Genomic DNA, 17,471 nt, shown 5'->3' with positions numbered 1-17,471 from the left:
TTTTTTTTTTTTTAATTTTTGTTGAAAATACTAAAAAAAAAAAAAAAGATTTTCCAGGCACCCATCCTTGGGTCAGCCCATTCCTCTGTCTCTGGAGTGTACTGTCACTTTTTGCTAAAAAAAAAAAAACAAAAACAAAAACAAAAAACTTTGCTGCTTTAACTCTAAAGAAAGAGAAAAAAAAAAAAAGATTTTCCTGGGGCACCTGGCTGACTCTGTCAGTGGAGCATGTGACTCTTGATCTCAGTTGTGAGTTTGAGCCCCCCGTTGGGTGTAGAGATTACTTAGAAATAAAATCTTTAGGGGCATCTGGGTGGTTTAGTCAGTTAAGCCTCAGACTTTTGATCTCGGCTCAGGTCACGATCTCACCATTTGGAGTCTGAGCCCCACATCGGGCTCTGCACTGACAGCATGGAACCTGCTTGGGATTCTGTCTCTCCCTCTCTCTGCTTCTGCCTCCCTCTCTCACCCTCTGGGTCTCTCAAAATAAATGAACTCCAATAAATAAATAAAGTAAAATCTTTAAAAGAAAAAAGGATTTTTCTTTTCCTACTGAATTGTTTTGGCTCTTTTATTGAAAATTAATTGATCATAGATATGTAGGTTTATTTCTGTACTCTCTATTCTGTTTCATTGATATGTATGTTTATCTTTAGGCCAGTACCCCACTGTCTTCATGATAAATATTGAAATCAGATTGTGTTGGACTTCCAACTTTGGTTTTCAAGAGTCCCTTGATTATTCTAGATCTTTAACATTTATTTCCATGTACATTATTAAACCAGCTTGTCAGTAAGTTTATTTCTGACTTATAGAAAACTTACAAAAGTAGTACAAAGGATTCCCCTATAATCTTCACTCCGATTTCTCAAATGTTAACACATATGTACGTATTTTTTACTGAACTGAAAGTCATTTGCCCATGTTATTCCTGTTAACAACAGCGGATATTTCCTAAAAAGAGGGATATTCTCTTAACCTCAGTACATTTATTAACGATAGGAAATTAATGTTGATCTAGTCCTCTGTCATCTGATCTCAGACCTTTTTCAGATTTTCTTCATTATCCCAGTAACGCTCTTAATAGCAGAAGAAAATTCAAGATCATGCATTGCATTGATTTGTCCTGTCTGCTTGGTTTCGTTTCCCTGGGAGCGGTTCTTGTGACTTTCTTGGTATTTTATGCCGTTGACATTTTGGAAGAGTAGAGGTCAGTGACTTTGTAAAATATCACTCATTGTACAGACTGTGTGACGTTTCCTCATGACGAAATTTAGGTCATACAGCTTTGGCCTGAACACCACAGAGGGGATGTTGCGCTGTCAGCGCGTCGGATCACAGAGCACACGCTGTTGAGCTGCTCTAACACTGATGGTGTTAACTTGGGTCATTTTATTAAGGACCAGGTTTGGCCACTGTGAAATTATTGTCTTGCCCTTTGGAAATGAATAAGTATCGTTTAGGGAAATACTTTGAGGCTGTATAAATACCTTGTTTCTGCACAAACGTGCAGTCACGAGTTTTCGCATCTGTTACTGGTTCTTGCCTAATTATTGCTGCTGTTTGAATTATATTCTAAAAAAATTTTTTTTTAATGTTTATTTATTTTTGAGACAGAGAGAGACAGAGCATGAACAGGGGAGGGTCAGAGAGAGGGAGACACAGAATCTGAAACAGGCTCCAGGCTCTGAGCTGTCAGCACAGAGCCTGACGCCGGGCTCGAACTCACGGGCCGCGAGATCATGACCTGAGCCGAAGTCAGCCGCTCAACCGACTAAGCCACCCAGGCGCCCCTGAATTATATTTCTTAAAACAATGTCATTTCCCAGTTGTTGATAGTACAATAACAACACAGTTGATATTTTGTGTATCGACCTTGTATCTTGTGACCTTGCTAAATTGAGTTACTAATTCTTGTAGGAGAATCCTATGGAATTTGTGTAGATCCCTGGGGATTTTTTTTTTTTTTTTTTTTTTAACAAAGATAGTGACACTGTATGTGAATAAAGATAGCTTTCTAACATGTGCGCTTTTGTTTTTCCTTTTTCTCATTTTCTCACCCTGGCTAGTATCTCTAGTACAATGTCAAATAGAGCCGGTAAGGGCACACATCCTTGTGTTGCCCCTGATCGTACAGGGAAAGTGTTGAGTCTTTACCACGAAATACGATGTCCGCTGGAGATTTGGCTTACCCATGTCCATTGTCAAGTTGAGGACGTTCTTTTCCAGACCTGCTTTCATGAGAGCTTTTTCGTGAACATGTGTGGACTTTAATCAAGCGCTTTTTCTGATCTGTGAGGTACATTTTCACAAACGAGGGTGTCCTTTAGCAAACATTCTCGTTCTCAAGGTTATATTAAGTTGTAAAAAGGTAAACTGAAGCACGTTGAATTTTGGCCAGTTTATTTGAGCAAACCATGCAAATCGGGGGCCCAAACGGAAATGATTAGGAGTGCTGTGTGGGCAGGCTAGGGCAGAGTTTTTTGTTGTTGTTGTTGTTTATAATTAAGCTAGCTCCTGCTGCCACAACTTTGTTTTTAAATGTTTATTTATTTTTGAGAGACAGAGAGCAAGCAGGGGACGGGCAGAGCGAGAGGGAGACACAGAATCCGAAGCAGGCTCCGGGCTCTGAGCTGTCAGCACAGAGCCTGACACGGGGCTCGAACTCACAGACCACGAGATCATGACCTGAGCCAAAGTCAGACGCTTTACCGACTGAGCCACCCGGGCGCCCCAAGCAGAGGTTTTTGTAGAGAAGATGCCAAAGCAAACCGAAGAAATGACTTAACTGGCTATAGCTTTAAACGATTGCCTCGTTTGGAAAAATCTAGTTACTTGGTAGCTGTTAGAATAGTTGTTCTTGAATTTCATTCTCTCAGACTTGAGAAATTGAGTCCGCTGTTTATGATTCGTTGTGTATGCATTTAATTTTCTGACTCTGGCTTAGGTTTGGGTTTATTCACAGAGGCTCCCTCATCACTAGAGTCACCCAGTCTAAAACCCCCACTTGGTAACTGTTTTAACAAAGTCAGCAGTCCTTGGAACTATTAAGAAAAGTTCTCTGTTCTTCTTGGCATAGAGATTTGGATCAACATTCTATTTATAACGATGACAACTGAGGAAGTGTGTTTTTAGCTAAAATTCTATCGTATCTGTGTAGGTGAATGTCTATTATTCGCCCTCTATCTAGCAAGATAAAATGGCTACTCGGGGCTTTATCTTTTCAAAGTCTGAAAATGCCTATGCCCAAGAGTAACTCTTAACCAGGACTGAATTAAAGACTCCAGGACTTGTGATGTTTGGCTTCCACCCAGAGACCAAGTAGGGCTGGAAGAGTCAAGGAAGAAAAGGAAATTCAAGGGCAGAGCAGGGCTAGTCCACTTTGGTGTCGCCTGTCCAAATCAGGCGTAAGGCCCCGACTGTCATAACCAATACCACTTTCTACAAAATCAGTATGTTCTTTTCTTCCCTCTCCAAATTCTCCAAGGGAGATACATAAGCTTTCGAGGTTAAAACAGTCTAGAGAATAAAGGTTTAAACCCCAGAGCCTCAAACACAGTGTTGGATAATAAAACAGTCTGGACAGCTAGAGTTGTTTTCTCCTTACAGTGAATGGGAGGAGCCTGTATTGAGGAAAGGAACCTCCGAGTGCGGACCACAGCTGCCCACCACAGTCTACCTTGCCCCTTCACCGTAGTTACTCAATGGTAAATTCAGCTCCCCTGTCAGCTCATAATCGGGCCCTTTGCTAAACAAGTCAAGGCCAGGGAGATGGCTTTCCTTCTGTATAACCGGCCTTGTCTTTGTTGTTTCCTTTTCATAATCAGAGCTGAGCACAAAGAGACCGATAGATTCCATGCTTTCCTCAGCGAAAGGCTTTGTTTTCTGATTTCACAAATCTCAACGGCATGTCCATGAGAAGACACTAAGTAAAACAGAATATACCCACCTTAAATTGGATCACTGTGTAAGAAAATTTATCGTTTCCTGAGGAGGGGAGTACAGCATTAGGCAGACCCACAGTTGATATGGCAGTCGGAGGTGGAGGGGGCTCGGTTGGCATCTGTTGTTTCTTTTGGACTTGCCTGCGGGATTACAAAATGATTGCTGCTGCTCCATCCATCACGTAGTAGCACCCAAAGCAGGAAGTGGAGGAAGTAGAATGGCAGAAATTCAGTGGCTCTCTTCCGTCCTGTTTCTCCGTGTTGAGGAAAGAAGATCTCTCCTAGCAGCCCCCGGCACCCTTCCTCTTACCATCCCATTGGCCGACTGGGTCATGTGCCCGTCCCCAAGCAGCCATTGGCAGAGGGAATTGGATTGCTTGGACCAATCCTGGTTCACCCCTTAGTGTTGGGCACACAGCTCTCCCACTCTTTTTCAAAACTGCCTGGACCGTTTGATTCTCTTTTGTCCCTTCATCACGCTGTCATGATGGAGCTCCCTTTGTTTCTTTAAACTATTAAATATATTTTCTTTGTGGCGCCTGCGTGGCTCAGTTGGTTAAGCGTCTGACTCTTGGTTTCGGCTCAGGTCATGATCTCACAATCTCATGAGTTCAAACCCCATGTCCGGCTCTGTGCTGGCAGCACGGAGCCTGCTTGGGATTCTCTCTCTCCCTCTCTGCCCCTCCCCAACTCGCACTTGTCTCTGTCTCTCTCAAAATAAATAAACTTAAAAAAATTAAAAATGTATGTATATACACTTTATATTGTGCGTCTGATCATTTCAGTGTATGCAGCCTTTGTGAGTCTGAGTCTGTACTTTGTGGTTTCTGTTGCTTGTTTCCACGTGCCTCACAGCAGTGTGTGTGTGTGTGTGTGTGTGTGTGTGTGTGTGTGTGTGTAACTGTCAACTTCTGTACTCTGAGAAGGCGTCTGTGGGAAATCTCTGAGGACTGGTTTGAAGTACATTCCTCCAAAGAAGATTTGCCATGGTGTCAGGTGACTCTGTCTGTGTACGTGGGACCACTCAGAGCCTTCAGCTTGGGTTTTTCCATGCAGATAGCTAATACAAATCTTTTACTCCAAATGCTCAAGAGCACAGACTTGTGCTTAGGAATCCTCCAGAGAAACTGTTCATCTTTTCTCTGCTGTCCTCCAGAACTAAGGCCTCCCACTGAGTCACTCCACAAGGCACATTTTCCCCTAATTTGTTCATGGAGGGTATTGCCCTTCAAGGTGACTCAGCTCTGTGTGATTTGGTGGTGGTAGCCTCTGAGCTACTCTTCCTGGCTTGGAGCCCAGTCTTTGTCCTCTGTCCCCCTTCTGCCCCTGCCACCCATTAACATTAAATTCACAGGGCGCCCGGGTGGCTCAGTTGAGTGTCGGATTTTTGATTTCAGCTCAGATCGTGATCTCACGGTTCGTGGAGCCGAGCCCCGCGTCGGGCTCTGCACTGACGGTGAGGACCCTGCTTGGGATTCTCTCCCTCTGTCTCTGCCCCTTCCCGCTCTTGCTCACTCTCTCCCCAAATAAATAAACATTAAAAAAAAAATTAAATTCCCCGGCACCCAGAGTCAGCACTCAATGCCACCCGCCCTATCAGTCAGGGTCCTGCCAAGAGACTGAGAGTCACCAGTTATTTTAACAGAGAATTTAACATAAAGAATTAGCAACTAGGTATTGGACCAGAGAGGCAGGAAGAGTAAGGTGTGGTGAGGTAATGCAGGGAGCAGCTACCTCCCCTAGGGCTGGGGGACCGGAAGGACAAGGTTGGAATTACTGAAACTTTGACGCTTAGAAGCTTCGAAGTGGGGTTCCTCAGAGCTGAAACTCGGACCCTGAGGGGCGGGCGCTGGAAACCCTGGGAGAGGCTGCGGGATGCCGGTTCTGCAGTGTTAAGAAGCTGAAACCAGATTCATCTGCTGCCCTGGGGGGGGGGCAGCTGCAGAAGCAGGAGTACGCGAGGGGTGACACTCACGGGAGCCGCTAGAAGGAGGGAGCTGGTCCCTCCACCCACCTCCCTCCTCTTGCCTCTCAGCCTCTCTCTCTCTCTAGCTCCCCCTGTTGGCAGTGCCCTAGAAGGAGCGGCAGGAGAAGCAGAAATGTCCCCGAGCGAATCACTTAATAACTGGTGCAGCTCCCTTACCCCATTGGATTATGCTCTCTCCTTTTTTTAAATGTTTGTTTGTTTGTTTGTTTGTTTGTTTGTTTGTTTAGAGAGCGAGAGCCCGAGCAGGGGAAAGGCAGAGAGAGAGAGAGAGAGAGAGAGAGAGCACCCCAAGTAGGCTCCACACTGTTAGCACAGAGCCAGATGCGGGGCTGGATCCCACAAACCATGAGATGGTGACCTGAGCCAAAATCAAGGGTTGAACGCTTAACTGACAGAACCATCCAGGCGCCTCACTTCTCTCTCGTTTCTGGCCGCTGATCATTCCTCTGCCTTTACATTGACTCAGCCGTGCATTTCCAAAAGGTGTTTGAATATTAGGCCAGTCGTCGTGATTATTCTGTGCTGGGGGTTCCTTAGGTGGTGTAGCTGGCTCTGTGGCCGGATATAGAAGACTCCGTGAAAGAATTTAGAGGAGGTTCATTCAGACTTGGCAGTGGAGGGCTCTCACTGGAGCCTGTGTCAGGGAGGAAGTGACTGGAGGCCCAGAAGCAAGGGAAGGGACAGATGTTGAGGTGCAGGCTGGATCTGGCCTCCCTAGCCCCTCCTTGGGCCCCTGTTCTTTCTCCAGCCACTAGGAGGTGTCATTGAAATCAGTCAGCCCTAGTTCTCCTTCGATGTTCCTTCTTCCAGGTCCTGCTGGTCACTTCGTCTTTCATGTCCCCTTCTGAGAGCCGCAGTGGCTCAAACCCCAACCGCGTTCGCATTTTTGGGCCCGACAAGTTGGTCCGGGCAGCAGCTGAGAAGCGCTGGGACCGCGTCAAAATCGTTTGCAGCCAGCCCTACAGCAAGGTACCTGGGGTGGGAGCTGAGGGTGCAGGGTCCTCGGTCCTGGGCAAGGAGAGGGGCGAGGGGCCAACACTGAATCCCAGAGGACTGAGCTGGGAGGACGGGGCATCTGGTCTCCCTGGGGGAGACCTCCCTGGGACCTCCCTGGGTCCCGGAGGTTTCTGAAGTGGGTTTGCAATCCTTCTCACAGGTGAGGCTTCATTTCCTAAAGGATGTCTGAGAAAGGCAGACTGCAGGACCTCAGGGGAGGAGAAGGGGGGCTGCTGACTTGTTAGAGGAGTAGTCTAATAGTTACCATCAGGGGATCCGGGGTCTGACGCTGGGCCCACCGCTTCTTAGCTGTGTGACCTTAGGCAAGTGACTTAACCTTCTGGCCTCAGTTTCCTGATCCTAATAGGGTTGCCGTGGGTTAGGGATGCTAAGCTGTGCTACCAAAGAGACTCAAGTATATCATGACACCACACAGTAGAGGTAGACTTCTTACCCATGGACCTGTCTTTGGGAGTGTCTGGCCGGTCATCCAGGCTCCCCTAGCAGGTAGAGCGGGAAAGAGCCTGGAGCAGTTCTGCGCTCCCGAAGTGGTGCACAGTGCTCCCTCCCATTCTGTAGTCAGGAATTTGAGCATGTGGGAGAGGATTCGCTTGGACACCGGCAGCCTTTGTCACTCGCTTTGAGGCTGACGGAGCTGACGCACGTAAATGGCTTGTCGCCGCACCTGGCCCAGAGTTAGGGCTCACCGCCAGCTTGATGCTGTGTTGTCGCCATTGTCCTCTGGGCACCTCCCTAGACATGTGTGGCCATAGGAGGGAAAGAGCCAGAAGGGGGCTTCCCCAAGGGGCTCTGCCTTGGCCGCACTTCTTGACCGCCACCCTCCTTTCCCAGGACTCCCCCTATGGCCTGAGTTTTGTACGGTTTCACAGCCCCCCAGACAAAGAGGAGGTGGAGGCCTCACCCCAGGTAAGCTCTGCCCACCACCTCCCGGAGCCCTCTCCCTACCTCTTCACCCCCACCTGCCAACAGCCACTCACCGTACTGACCTTGTGAGACCTTAGAAGGTGACCAAGCTTGGCCAGTTCCGCGTGAAGGAGGAGGATGAGGGTGCTAACTCCCTGAGACCCGGGGCCCTCTTCTTCAGCCGGATCAATAAGACCTCCCCCGGTGAGTGTGGAAACGTGAGTCCCCATTGAGTCCAGGGTTGGAACCTGGACTTGGGTCTGAGGGAGGAGGAGGCTAGAGGCTCCCAGGTCTGAGGGAGGAGGGGGCTGGGGGCCTGGATCACTACCGCGTTACGAGAACAACGTCCTGCCCCATGGGTAGGAGGTGAAGGGTCTTAGGGCCCAGCCCCCTCACCCTGGATCCACTTTCTCCCTCTGTAGCCACAGCCACCGACCCAGCAGGACCCAGCTACGCAGCTGCTACGCTGCAGGCCTCTAGTGCCGCCTCTTCGGCCTCTCCAGTCTCCAGGGCAGTGGGCGGCGCCTCCAAGGTGAGATTATCAGACCCTGGTGGGGTGGAGAAGGAGGGGAGAAGCCACAGGCCTCGACTCATCCCAACCCCTCAGCCTCAGGAGTCCCCCAAAGGGAAGAGAAAATTGGATTTGAACCAAGAAGAAAGGAAGATGCCCGGCAAAGCATCAGCCCAGCCCTCACCACCTGCCCTCAAGAGACCCAAATGTGAGCCCTGGATTCCTTGTTGTCACAGGGGCCTTGTGTTCCTGCCTCCTGGGAGAGGAGGGCTGGGGGCCTGGAATCCTGGGGTCTGTGGGAGGAGGGGCTGGGGGCCCTAGACTGCTGGGTCTGCGGGAGGAGGGGCCGGGGTTTAGTCCCAGCAGTACTAAGTGAATCTACTCTTTGGCTTCCCCAGTGCCAGCTCCCACCCGTACCCCAGCCAGCAGCACCCCAGTCCCTGCTTCAGCACGAGGCACAGTGCCAGGGAAGACCCGAGAAGCCACGGAGCCCAGGGGGCCTCGAGCTGGCCCGCAGGAGCTGGGGAAGATCCTTCAAGGTGTGGTGGTGGTGCTGAGTGGCTTCCAGAACCCCTTCCGCTCAGAGCTCCGGGACAAGGCCCTGGAGCTGGGGGCCAAGTATCGGCCAGACTGGACTCCAGACAGCACCCACCTCATGTAGGCCGGCGCCCTCCTCCCCGCCGTGCTCCCCGCCACCCCTCTGTCTCCTCCATCTTACTTTCTGTTTCTTCCTGTCTGCCCGTCTCTGCCTGTGTCTCTTCAGTTCTCTGTATCTTCTGCCTCTTTTCTGATTCCTACATCTGTCCCTTGGTCTCCTGATGTCTTTTTCTGTTTCTCTCATGGCCTTCTCTTTCTCTTTTATTCATGTCATGTCTTTCTTCCCCTCTGTCCTCGACCCTCTTTCCCGTTTGCCCCTCAGACCACACCGGGCTGACCGCACCTTCCTTCTTCCCCCACCAGCTGTGCCTTTGCCAACACCCCCAAGTACAGCCAGGTCCTAGGCCTTGGAGGCCGCATCGTGCGGAAAGAGTGGGTGCTGGACTGTCACCGAATGCGGCGGCGGCTGCCCTCCCGGAGGTGAGGCCTCGCTGGATTCGTGGCTACATACGCGCATGTGCGCGCACACGCCATTCCTGCCCCGCATCCCGTGGCCCGTGCCGGGCAGAGCTGGGGATCTGGAAGGAAATCAGACTGGGGCCTCCGTACGTGGAGAACACAGGGCGGGCTCGCCCAGCGTCAGCAGGCTTCTGAGAGGAGGGGCGGGGGCTGCGAGGCTGCGGAGGAGAGAGGACTCGCCTGGCGTCCCCGAGGGCTCCGTGAAGTCTGCTTCGGGAGCATGAGAAGCATGGCAGGCTGGAGAAACAGCATTCGAAAGGCTCTTGTGCCTGGCACGTAGGAAATGCCGCGTGAGCAGGAGCTGTTAGGGTCCAGCTAGGGGAGCCCCTTTCCTGGAGTGTCAGCCACGTAAGGAACCGTGACTGTGGCCTCAAGGTCTTTGAAACAGGTTCAGCGGGGCCCTTCCAAAGGTGGAAGGTGAAGCATCCTGAGTGCTTCACAAATGCCAGTCCCCGTGGCTTCCTGAGCACCCCTCCGCAAGACAGGATGTGCTGTTTATCTGAGGCCTGATTCCTCCCCTAGGTACCTCATGGCAGGGCCAAGCTCCAGCAGTGAGGATGAAGGGGGCTCTCACAGCGGCAGCAGCGGGGATGAAGCCCCCAAGCTCCCCCAAAAGGTCCTATGCCCCCTGTCTTGGTGGGGGAGGTGCGGTGGGAGGAGGACGTGGGTCTGTGGTCGTACCCCAGACTCTCCACTCCTGCCTTCTGTGAGAACACACGCTCACGCCCGTGCTGTCCCCTCCCTCCTCAGCGCCCTCAGACCAAAACCAAGCCCCCTCAGGCAGCAGGACCCAGCTCACCCCAGAGACCCACAACCCCAGAAGAGACCAAACCAGCCTCACCAGGGCCTCGGGAAGATACTGACACTGAGGGGGAACAGTCAGGTCAGAGCCTGAGAGGGGAGGGCCCTGGACTCCTGGGTCTAGGGAGGAGAGGGGGCTGGGGGCCTGGACTCCTGGGTCTGAAGGAGAATAAAGCTGGAAACCCAGATTCCTATATCTAAGGAAGGTGGGGCTGGATCCCAGACAGTGGATCTGGGGGAGAGGAGGCTGAGGGTCCCAGGTAACTGGATCTGGAGGGCCCTTGAGCTTGGGGGTTGGCGTGCCTGCATCTGTGTTTGGGCAAAAGACTGGAAGGGAGGATTACCAAGCACGTGCCTTGCATTGACTAAGCTTCCACCCGCAGAAGAACTGGGCAATGGGGCAGAAGATTCTGGGGATACTGAGGATGAGCTGAGAAGGTAAGGCAGGGCTGGGGGTCAGGGTGGCCCCAGGCTCGGGTGGGGGGGATCTGATCTGCACGCTCTTCCCCCACCCCTGTTGGCTCTCAGGGTGGCCGAGCAGAGAGAGCAAAAGCAGCCCCCTGACCAGGGGGAGAATGGCGAGGACCCGTATGCAGGATCCACAGATGAGAACACAGACAATGAGGGTCCCCCAGAGTCTCCCGACCTGCCAGTTCCGGAGCTCCCAGGTAGGAAATCCCTCCCTGCCTCCCGAAGTGGGATTGGTCTTTCTCACTTCTCCGCCAGCCCTGGGATCGCTGCTGCTCCCCCTGCTCCTCGTGACTTGTGACTTGCCCCCCCGCCTCCTTCCCCCGCAGTTCCTGCCTCTGCTACCTTCTTGTTGCCTTGGGCCTGTTCCCTTCTGCTTGGCATCCTCCCACGACTTCTCTCTCGGTTCCCCCTCCTGACTTCCTGCTGTGACCACCTCCATCATAGCCCAGGGCTTTCCACCCAAGTGCGAACGGCACCTCCCTCACCTGCCCCCCCCCCCCCCCCCCGGGTTCGGTTCTGTTGGTGTGGGATGTCACCCAGGCACACAGACGATGTGGGCACCGATCTCTGTTGGGACCCGGGTGGTGTTGGCATTGCTGTTTGTCACCCCAACATGAATGCAGGGGGCGCAAGCTGGGGGGCAAGGGTCAGAGCCTCGGCCAGTGGAGAATGGAGGGAGAAGATGGGCAGCCAGCGTCTGAACAGAGGTGAGGGTCGGTGGCCACTGGAAGAGGCCGTTTCCACCCGGTTCATTGTGGGTGATGGGCACGTAAGTGCTTTGATCTTCCATGGCCCCAGAAGTGGCATCAGCAAATTGATGGTCTGGAAAGTCCTACTAAAATGGAACAAAGGAAAGAGGCATCCAGAAGGTCAGAGCCAGAGAAGGCACTGGCTGAAAAGGGGCGAGGCAGCCAAGGTGAAGAAGTGACAGGCTACAAAGCTTTTAACCGCACGGAGCTAGCTAAGTGCCACCTGCCCATCTGGGATTTACCTCATGTAAGAAACACATTGCAGTAATAGTAATTCGTCTTTCACCATTAAAGAAAAAAAAAAAAAAAAGCTCCAGAAAGGTTCTGATGGGCCTGCCCAACTGGGAACCGTCTGTGAGCGACATCTCTGCCAGGGTGTTCACAAACACCCCTCTCCATCCACTACACTGGCCTTCCAGTCCTGCCTCCCAAGTGTTCTGCGGCTCCTGGCTGGTGCTCTGAAACTCCAGTGGCCTCACACTTGGCTCTCCCACCATCTCCCCTGCAGACTTCTTCCAGGGCAAACACTTCTTCCTGTACGGGGAGTTCCCTGGGGACGAGCGGCGGAAGCTCAGCCGATACGTCACAGCCTTCAATGGGTCAGTCTCCAGGGGGTGGGGGCGAGGGTAGGGAGGAGGGGTTGTGGGAAGGAAAGCGATCGGGCCCGTGGAGGAGGTGAAGGGCTGCAGGGTGGGCACAGGCCCTGCTCGCTCCGCTGGGCATCCCTGGATAGATCGCTTCCCCTCCCATCCCCTTCTCTAAGATGAGGCTCCCCCGACCTGCCTTCTGAAAGGATTAGCAACAGTGGGAGGCCTCGGTTTTAGCGCTGTGGCAAGGGTGGCACGTGGGAGAACGGAAGGGGGTGCCCAGGTAGCCCTTGGGAGATGTAGGTGAGGAGGGAGGGAGGACGGCCTTGGAGAACAGTTGGGGGCTAAGATGTCCGGAGAGGGGACACCAATCCTCTGCTTCTCTCCTTCTCTCGCCAGGGAACTTGAGGACTATATGAGCGACCGGGTCCAGTTTGTGATCACAGCACAGGAGTGGGACCCCAGTTTTGAGGAGGTGAGTTCCAGCAGGGCAGGGAAAGGGCCACCCAACCCGCCCTTGTGTCCCCTCCGTCCCCTCCTCACTCACATGTTCCCATGTGCACCCCACTCCACCCTGCAGGCCCTGATGGACAACCCCTCCTTGGTGTTTGTCCGCCCCCGATGGATCTACAGTTGCAACGAGAAGCAGAAGTTACTTCCCCACCAGCTTTATGGGGTGGTGCCCCAGGCCTAAAGTATGAGCCTGCGTGTGTGTGCACGCGTGTACTCAGGCGCACACACACCCATGTGCGCACACACACAAGATGAGCTTAATAAAGGTGACCTGTTTGGAACAGCTGGCCCTCTGTCTTACTTGGAAGTCTCCCAGAGGCTCCCAGCTTTCTGTCTTATGTTTGGTTTCTCCTTCCCTCTGAGGGCCAGGTGTCTCGGCCACCTTGAGACTCCCGTCCTGGGGTCCTGGAGAGTACGAGTAGCTCTCCATCAGGGGGTTGGTCGGGAAGAAGCTCTTTGTTACTTCTCCCTGGCCGTTTACCCCTATGGTGGCAGGGAATTGAAGTTCTGAACCTCTGAGCCCATTCCTGGGTCTTGTTTGTCCCTCGTGGGCCCTGGGCTGGAGGCCCGGGTGCTCATGAGGTATGCCTTTCTCTTGAAGTCCGTCTCAGCCCCCCCGGGCCAGGGACATCTCCCTTTCTCAGGGCTTTCAGAAGTGGCCGTATAACTGTCACCAGGATGTTTTACATTACCTCATTTGGGAAGTAAAATAGGGGAAGGGGCATTTTAATCAACCCACCCAAATCCTGGACCCCCTTCAAGCCTGCACCACATTTAAGTTGGGAACTGAGAGTGTGTTAGAGAATCTGGGCAGAAGCTGGGATGGCGTTCTGGGCAGAGGCCATGGTGTGGGCCAAGGCCAGGACATGGGAACAAGCCTGGCTCCCCAGGGGCAGTTGCTTAAGAGACTTTAAGGGCAGATCTGTCTGGAAGGGTGGACGTAGCCCTTGCAGCTGTGCTGTCTAACGCGGATACAGGTAGCTATTTAAATGAACTGCACTGAAAGGAAAGGAAAAATTTACTTCCTTGGCCACACTGGCCACACTTCAAGTGCTCAGTGGCTGCTGTAGTAGAGCGTACAGATAGAGAACAGTGACATCACTGCAGAAAACAAGAGGACAGGGCTGTCCCGAAGGTCTGTGAACGCCAGGTCGAAAAGCTTGGACATTATCCTGTGGCCAGGGAGGTCAGGAAGGGGTCTGAGCAGAGCAAAGGGCAGTCAGAGGTAACAAATTAGCCCGAACCCGGTGTCTTAAAACAACAGAAATGTAGAACCTTCCAGGTCTGGAGGTCTGAAGTCCAAAACGGGTCTTACTGGGCTAAAACTCAGGATGTAGGCAGGGCCGTGTTCCTTCTGGAAGCTCTGGGGAAAATCTGCTTCCTTGTCTTTTCCCCAAATCCCCGATTCCCCTTCTGTATTCAAAGCCAGCAGTGGCAAGGGGAGTCTTTCACATCACCCTGACGTTGACTCTTCTGACTCCTGCCACCTTTAAAAGATCCTCGTGTTTACCTCGAGACCACCTGGATACTCTGGGATAATCTCCATGTTTTAAAGTCAGCCAATTAGCAACTTTGATTTCTTCAACCGTAATTCCCCTTTGCCACGTAGCATATTGGCGGGTTCCAGGGATTAGGACTCGGATGTCTTTGGAAGCCATTGTTCTGCCCACCGCGCCCGCTATGGGTGGGGCCGTGGAACTGCAGTGTGAAAAACAGATGAGGCCCCACTCACGGGGTGACATTCCTCTGGGAGAGAGACTGCAGCACTGAGCAGTGATAAACGTGTGAGGCAGATAACGCAGGGCAGTGTTACAGTGATGGGCAGGGTGGCGTGGTTTAGATAAGGTCAGCGGGGGAGGCATCTCAAGGGACTGATTCCTCTGCAGGAAGAATTCCTCTGCAGTGAGAAGTAGGGGAGGTCTGGAAAAGCAAGTGCAAAGGCCCTCGGGCAAGAGCTGGCCTGAGCTATACACTCGATCCACCCTGGCTCATCAGGTCCCGGCCTGCTGGCCTTGTTTGGGGACAGGCAAATCCCATCTCTCCGGGCCTCTTTCCCCACCTGTACAATGACGTTTAGACCAGAGATCAACACCCCTCAGGTGCGTTTGCGTTCCTGAAACTTGGACGGTGGTGTGGTTGCTGCGGAGGGCATCTTCCAGAACAGCTCTGTGTGTAAACATTGATACAAACCGCACTTCCGGGTGTGGAAGGACTTGAATCCTCACCCTCGCCCACCCCTCCCCCAAGGCTTTGCTGAGTGGACTGTGGTCTGGCGGCCTGCTAATTTGCACTTGCCTGCTCCGTCCTACCCCTTATGCTGGATACTTCCACAAAGCATCTCTCATTCCATCCACACGTTTTGGATCTGAACTCAAACACTCCCTCCTCAAACATATCTTTTCTAACCGTCTATATAATAGTATGTGCTAGGGGCGCCTGGGTGGCTCAGTCGGTTAAGCAGCCGACTTCGGCTCAGGTCACGATCTCACAGTCCGTGAGTTCGAGCCCCACATCGGGCTCTGTGCTGACAGCTCGGAGCCCGGAGCCTGCTTCAGATTCTGTGTCTCCCTCTCTCTCTGACCCTCCCTCGTTCATGCTCTGTCTCTCTCTGTCTCAAAAATAAATAAACATTAAAAAAAATAAAAAAAAATAGTATGTGCTAGGTATATATCCACTCTTCTTGTATCTCTTGACATAGTTGTCACTTGATTTATGGTCGAATTTACCAGTCTTTTCCTCTACGATGTGCATTTCTCGTGTCGTACGGATTCCTTCTGTACCTCTGAGGTTACTACGATATTCTCCTTTATTGTTTCCGTCTGTTTTGCTTTCCCAACTTAAATCTTAACTCACCAGAAACTTATTTTTGTGTACGGTATGAGACCGGGATCTGTAAGGTTCCTGTTGCTGCTGTAGCAAACTATCCCAAGCTTAGGGGCCTCAAACAACACACATTTATTTTCTTACAGTTCTGCAGGTCAGTGGTAGTCCAATGTCCGTCTCAGTGGGCTAAAATCATGGTGTGCAAGGCTGTGTGCCTTCCGGGGAGGATCCATTTCCTTTTTCTAGTGTCTACAGGCTGCCTGAACTCCTTGCCCCATGGCCCTACATCCCTCCAGTCTCTGCTCCCGTTGTCACATGGCCTCTGACTCTTCTGCTTCCCTCTTTCCCGTAGAAGGACGCCTCTGGTTATGTTGGGTGGGGGGGCTGGAATAATCAGGATAACCTCCCCATCTCAAGGGGATAGATAATCTCCCTCCTTTAAAGTCAGCCGATTAGCAACTTTGATTCCTTCATCCAGAATTCTCCTTCGCCCCATAGCATATTTGTGGGTTTCAGGGACTAGGGACTGAACGTCTTTGGGGGGCCAGGATTCTGCCTAACCACGCCCAAGATCCTTAATCACATCTGCAAAGTCCCGTCTGCCATGTGTAAACTAACATGCTCCCGTCCTGGGGATTAGGACGTGGACCTCTTTGGGGGACCGTTATTGTGCCTCCACAGGGTCCCACTTGGGTTTTTTTCCCCGTACCTCCCAGCTGGTTCACAGATTAGCCTGTCCTTTCCCCACTCACTGACAGCAGAGATCCGCAAACGACATCCCATGGGCAACACCCAGCCCACCTACTATTTCTGCAGAGTTTTACTGGACCACAGCCACACTCATTCACCCACGTATCATAACGTGTACAGCTGCTTTTGTACCACAGCGTCAGAGGCGGGGTAGTCGTAGCAGACACCGTGGCCTACAAAACCTACAAACACATACTGTCAGGCCCTCACGGACATGTGGGGATTGTCACTAGTCAGGACCCCCGGTAAGCACAGGTCTGTTTCTGAGCTCCTGGTTCTCTTTCACTGGCCTGTTCCCAAGCCCATGCCACGGATGTCATTCATTGAATGGCGTCTTTGGCCATGTCAACATTGAAATAATTCTTGGTGGTGGCTGCCTCCCCTAACCCCCCCCCCGCCCCGCCCCTCTTTAGGTTTTTTTTTTTTTTTTCTTTTCTTTTCTTGGTCCCTACTTGATTAGTGCCCGCTTCCCTCACTAGACCAGGCTTGTCTTGTTCACTGGTGTGTTCCTACCACCCTGGGCAGGGGCCAGCACACTGTGGGCACTTAATACACATCTGAAGAGTGAGGGGCAGCTCCAGGTTAGCTCAGTCATTCTTACTTTATAGCAGGAGAAACAGGCTTCAGGAGGGAAGTGACTGCCAGAGATGATGCCTACGTCCTTATAAAGGCCTTATAACACTCCCATGTTCTAGAGAAGGCATCTGACTCCAGAGAAGGGTCAAAGCTTGTCCAAGGTCCCCCAGTAGTGGGTCAGGGCTGGCTCTAAAGCTTGAGCTTTAAAAAAAATTTATACTGGGGTACCTGGGTGGCTCAGTCGGTTGAGTGTGTCCGACTTCGGCTCAGCTCAGGTCGTGATCTTGAGGTTCAGGAGTTCGGGCCCTGCATCAGGCTCGCTGATGTCAGCCTGTCAGCACAGAGCCTGCTTCAGATCCCGTGTCTCCCTCTCTGTGCCCCTCCCCTGCTTGTGACCTCCCCAAAAATAAATATTTAAATTTTTTTTTTTTTACTCTTGGTAGTATACCCTTTGTTCTTGCTTTCACTATTTAGTATATTTAGGGACTCTTTCCCCATCTATACAAATAGACTTTTTTTTTTTCTCCTACAGCAACATAGTCCATTCTGTGGCCCTACGGGAATTTATTAGCTGGTCCCCTACCAGTGGGCACTTGGATGGTTTCCCGTCTTTGGCCACAACCATCCCACTGTGGACATCCTTACCCTTACGCCTATTTCAACGTGCTGAGTTTATCTACAGGATAAGTTCCTAGAAGTGGAATAGTTGACACGACCATGTGT

General features: G+C 51.8%; 1 protein-coding gene across 4 annotated transcripts in view; it reads left to right on the top strand.

Annotated features, from left to right (window-relative positions):
* XRCC1 (X-ray repair cross complementing 1) overlaps window positions 1-12,882 on the top strand; it is a 26,703-nt gene extending 13,821 nt beyond the window's left edge. For 3 of the 4 annotated variants that reach the window (XM_040457260.1, XM_040457259.1, XM_040457261.1), the window contains 14 exons: window positions 6,742-6,900; window positions 7,780-7,854; window positions 7,950-8,055; window positions 8,274-8,383; window positions 8,459-8,570; window positions 8,761-9,019; window positions 9,323-9,439; window positions 10,001-10,094; window positions 10,229-10,361; window positions 10,663-10,717; window positions 10,808-10,947; window positions 12,008-12,098; window positions 12,486-12,561; window positions 12,667-12,882. In XM_040457260.1, coding sequence (XP_040313194.1) covers window positions 6,742-6,900; window positions 7,780-7,854; window positions 7,950-8,055; window positions 8,274-8,383; window positions 8,459-8,570; window positions 8,761-9,019; window positions 9,323-9,439; window positions 10,001-10,094; window positions 10,229-10,361; window positions 10,663-10,717; window positions 10,808-10,947; window positions 12,008-12,098; window positions 12,486-12,561; window positions 12,667-12,780 — 1,641 coding nt within the window. In that variant the 3' untranslated portion in view covers window positions 12,781-12,882. Of the gene's footprint in view, window positions 1-2,028; window positions 2,300-6,741; window positions 6,901-7,779; window positions 7,855-7,949; window positions 8,056-8,273; window positions 8,384-8,458; window positions 8,571-8,760; window positions 9,020-9,322; window positions 9,440-10,000; window positions 10,095-10,228; window positions 10,362-10,662; window positions 10,718-10,807; window positions 10,948-12,007; window positions 12,099-12,485; window positions 12,562-12,666 lie in introns of those variants that run through there. The other variant, XM_040457262.1, reaches the window with a different exon arrangement.
* The last annotated feature ends 4,589 nt before the right edge of the window (window positions 12,883-17,471 follow it).

The sequence above is a fragment of the Herpailurus yagouaroundi genome, unplaced genomic scaffold (genome assembly GCF_014898765.1).
Source record: "Herpailurus yagouaroundi ecotype Mexico unplaced genomic scaffold, PumYag 220, whole genome shotgun sequence".
Lineage (NCBI taxonomy): Eukaryota > Metazoa > Chordata > Mammalia > Carnivora > Felidae > Herpailurus > Herpailurus yagouaroundi.
This window is presented reverse-complemented; position numbering and strand designations above follow the sequence as displayed.